The sequence below is a fragment of the Gastrolobium bilobum genome, unplaced genomic scaffold (genome assembly GCF_033153095.1).
Source record: "Gastrolobium bilobum isolate Gb01-03AN ecotype WA unplaced genomic scaffold, APGP_CSIRO_Gbil_v1 utg158956, whole genome shotgun sequence".
NCBI lineage: Eukaryota > Viridiplantae > Streptophyta > Magnoliopsida > Fabales > Fabaceae > Gastrolobium > Gastrolobium bilobum.
The window spans coordinates 7856-11552 of record NW_026898695.1 but is presented as its reverse complement, the minus strand read 5'-3'; the positions used below and the strand labels follow the sequence as shown (position 1 = coordinate 11552).

Here is a 3697-nt window from a genome sequence, read left to right as displayed (position 1 = left end):
CGATGTCAAAAAATCTTACCCCCGTATATATATGGGGTAAATATTTCTACAGCCATTTTAAATAAAGTTATCTACGGCTATCATTTATAACCATGTTCTCCTTACACCGATATATGTTTATACTGCCCCATATATATAAATATGGGATTGCATTTTCTTATGTGATAGATGATATATATTTTTTCCTACCTAGACATATAAACGGACCCCACAAGTTTTAAAAAACAAAAAACAAAGCCTAAGGTTCGATGGCTGTACATGAGAAAAGAAATTTTTTATGTAACAAGAGACAATCATTTTCCTATAAATATATGTAATATTTATATAATTTGACTGGTAAAAATTACTATAAGCATGGCAAAAATGATAATCATTTTCTGTGATTGGTCCCGTGCCATTGACTTGACTGGAGGAACATCACTGAAGCAGAGACGCTTCCAAATTTTGTTTTTTTGTCATTTTCTAATGGAGTTATACAAATTGGACTGACAATTCAACTAAGCTTTGGAAAATTATCAGTTGTGATTGGTTGCCAGGAAAGCATTAGACTTAACTATGCATTCGGCCACCATGTTTTGTTCATCTATATTCTTTGTAAATAAAGAGAGTTGGAATATCTTAGCATGCATATATCATCCTCAGTTTATAAGTCAATAGACTAAATAAGTTCTTTGTCATTAAAATCTAATTTACATCTAATAAAGTTTATATTTTAGACGCTGTTAAAAATAGAAATGGAAGCAGCGTTTTGTAGCAGACTAACTCACAGAGGGGGTGGGGGGGGGGGGGGGGGGGGATTCAGCATTATATTTTACTTTTTCGATTTCTAAATGAGTATAGAATTCAACCTTTACCACGTTTAATTTAGTGTTATATAATTCAACTACAAGTATAAAAACGAAATGTTTCCCTTCAATCTGTTAAGTTTTGCCACAGATTGACTTATACCATTGGCCATGTGTTTTTGACTGCCTTTTGATGATCTGCTATAGTTTGTTGCTCTTGCACCTTACTCTGAGTTGAGCTTATTTATCAATTCCTGCGATATTCTTGGTTTCCTACTAAAGAAAGAACTGAAAGCATATACTTTTCATATAAAAGCTAGCTCACAAGCAATTGGGAGGATATTTACAGAAGCACGATAACAAAGTATTGCTATTGTTGACATTTGCGTATGGGGTGCTACATTATGCCAGGGGATCAGTTGGATAGGAAGGAAAGGAAAGGAAAGTTGGAACAAATGGAATAAGCAAACAATTCTCTAAAATAATATTTGAAAATGCATCTGAACAATTGAAGAAGGCATTTGATTGTATATACACTCAGGAGAACAATAGACCACAGATACGAATGATTGAAAAACCTTACAACGACAACAATGAATCACTCTTCCTATTGATGTAATTTTTGGAATCCCCTTGAACCTCTAGACTGGTAAAGCTCCAGCCTGCTCTTGGATTCTTGCAACAGTGCCTCGAGGGTTTCATCCTGTGTCATGTTAGGTTGCTTGGATGCCCATTCAAGCACTCCAAGTACCTCAGCCCGAGCAAGTTCTTCACTGTCTGGCACATGCAGTGCAATGTAAGAGAGCAGAACCAATGCTGCAATCTGAACTTGTTGTTCTCCAAGATATACAAGCTGAACCAAGTGTTTTGCACCACCTGCGGTTACAATTGCCTTTGAGTGATCAAGGTGGAGGTAGTTTTCCTTGCAGGCAAATTTTGTGAGGGAGATTGCTGCCTCCCTTGATACTTCTGCCTCTCTCTCGTCAAGAAGGCGCACCAAGGGACCAATTATTCTTGTCTCTGTTGCTCGGAATGTCCTGGCCAAACTCCCAATAGCCTTGATGCAAGGAATCAGGAGATTTGTATCTTCTTTCTCGATGATGTTAAGCACTTGATCAACAACTGCTTTGCAAGCAGGAGAGTTGGGCTTGAATGCAGATCTTCTCAATTCTGCATCTTTCTCTGCCACTGCTGTAATCTCCTTCACAGCCAAAGCGGAATTGTACTTCACATCTTCAGTTCCTTTCTCAAGGAGAATAGCAAAGCACAGCATAGCCCTTGATTCCGTGATGCTACGACAAATTGGCGAGTTACCCTTGGCTAGGTGCCGGAGGGCTCTGGCCGCCATTGCTTTCATAGTAGCCTTATTCTCAGGGTCTTCAAGTTCCCTTCCTTTCATGTTAATTCCAGAATAAGAATAGCTTTGCTGGTTCAGTTGATGACCTTGCTTACCATTATTACCAACTCCATTGCTTCCCTTCATGTTCTGACTTGCTTCATTGCCTTGATTCGGTTGCTGCTTGGTGGCAGCATGCACAGCCATGGTACTTGCCACAACTTTGTACATCTGATTTTGGGACCTATCACCCAAGGGATGAGGTATCCGAATTTGTGTGTGCTTTTCGTCATCTTCATTCTCCATTTTCACATTATTGGCATTATTAGAGTTATTACTCGCCAGCACAACCGCATGGATTGATGTGGGTTTGTTGCTAACAATTGCATATTTACTATGCTCTTGAACAGTTTCAAAAGCAAGATGACTCACAAGCAATCGAATTATATTATGCTGAGAAAATAAATCTTGGCACTTAGGGTACTTAGCTGCTAGCTCCGAAACAGCCCAAGCAACAACAGCTTGCACTTTCATAGGACCTTCTTTGAGGATTTTCGCAAACACAGAGCAAACACCAGCATGGAGCATTTGCTCCACGCTCTCAGGGTCGCGTCCTAAAAGTCCAATTGCCCTTGCAGCATTCTCTTGACCCTCTTTCTTACCCTCCTTGATCAACTTCAACAAGGGTCCAACCCCACCTTCCTCTATGATCAACTTCCCGTACCGGTCGTTGTCCCTCGCCAGCGACACCAGCGAAGCCGCCGCGTCGGAACGGTCATCGAGAGAACCCGTGTGGAGGATCGCAATCTGCTCCCAAATAAGGTACAAAATCGGTTCATTAGCGGCGATTGGGGGAAGACCAAGATACTCGTCGTCGCGATCCTCCGCCGGAGCCGACACACGGAGGAGCCAGGACACGTCGCCGATGGAATTCTCGAGCTGAGATGACATCTTGCGAAAGGCTGCGGTGGGGATGATGCTGAACACGCGCTTCATGAGGCCGTTGGCGCGGCATTTGAGAACCAAAGACAGGGCCTTGTCGAGGACCTGTTCGGTGTCGGCGATGATGCGCCGTGTCGGGCGCTCGTAGAGGTCGGAGCTTGCTCTTGCGGCTTGTCGGAGAAGCCCCGCGAGTTTCTCGGTTTTGGATTTGAGTTCTAAGCACTCTTGCTTGAACGAGGAACTGGCTTCCTCGGATGCTTTTGTCACTTGGTCTGCTAACTGGATCGGCTTTGCTAAGAGTTGCTTCACTATCTCTGCCATTGGATCCAAAACCCCCAAATGCCCAAAGTTTGAGTCTTTATTGAGTGATTGGGGGAAAAGGTGTTGTGGTTGTGTTTGTGTTTGTGTCCTTGGACCTACAATTTCAGCTTTGATGGGAGGTTGTTGAAAGGTGCCAAACAAATGGGGTGTGTTATGAACTGGATATTGTCTGTGAATGAATGAATGGGTCCAGCATGAGAGAGGGTTATCAGGTTATGAAGTGATGATGGTTTGTGTGCGGCTTTAGGTTTGGTGTGGGGGTTGAGGGTATGATTGGTAGCATCTATTGAAATTTGAGAATGCAGAGTTGTGG

The 3697-nt window shown here is 42.4% G+C and overlaps 1 protein-coding gene across 1 annotated transcript; it reads right to left on the bottom strand.

Annotated features, from left to right (window-relative positions):
• Window positions 1-1171: 1171 nt before the first annotated feature.
• On the bottom strand, window positions 1172-3697 carry LOC133318478 (uncharacterized). The gene has a single exon (XM_061520484.1). It carries the CDS (start codon window positions 3382-3384, stop codon window positions 1393-1395), a length of 1992 nt encoding a protein of 663 aa, XP_061376468.1. The 5' UTR covers window positions 3385-3697; the 3' UTR covers window positions 1172-1392.

Bases quoted from the DNA above. Each gene is read 5' to 3' on its own strand.
- LOC133318478 (XM_061520484.1), bottom strand. From the start codon at position 3,384: ATGGCAGAGATAGTGAAGCAACTCTTAGCAAAGCCGATCCAGTTAGCA.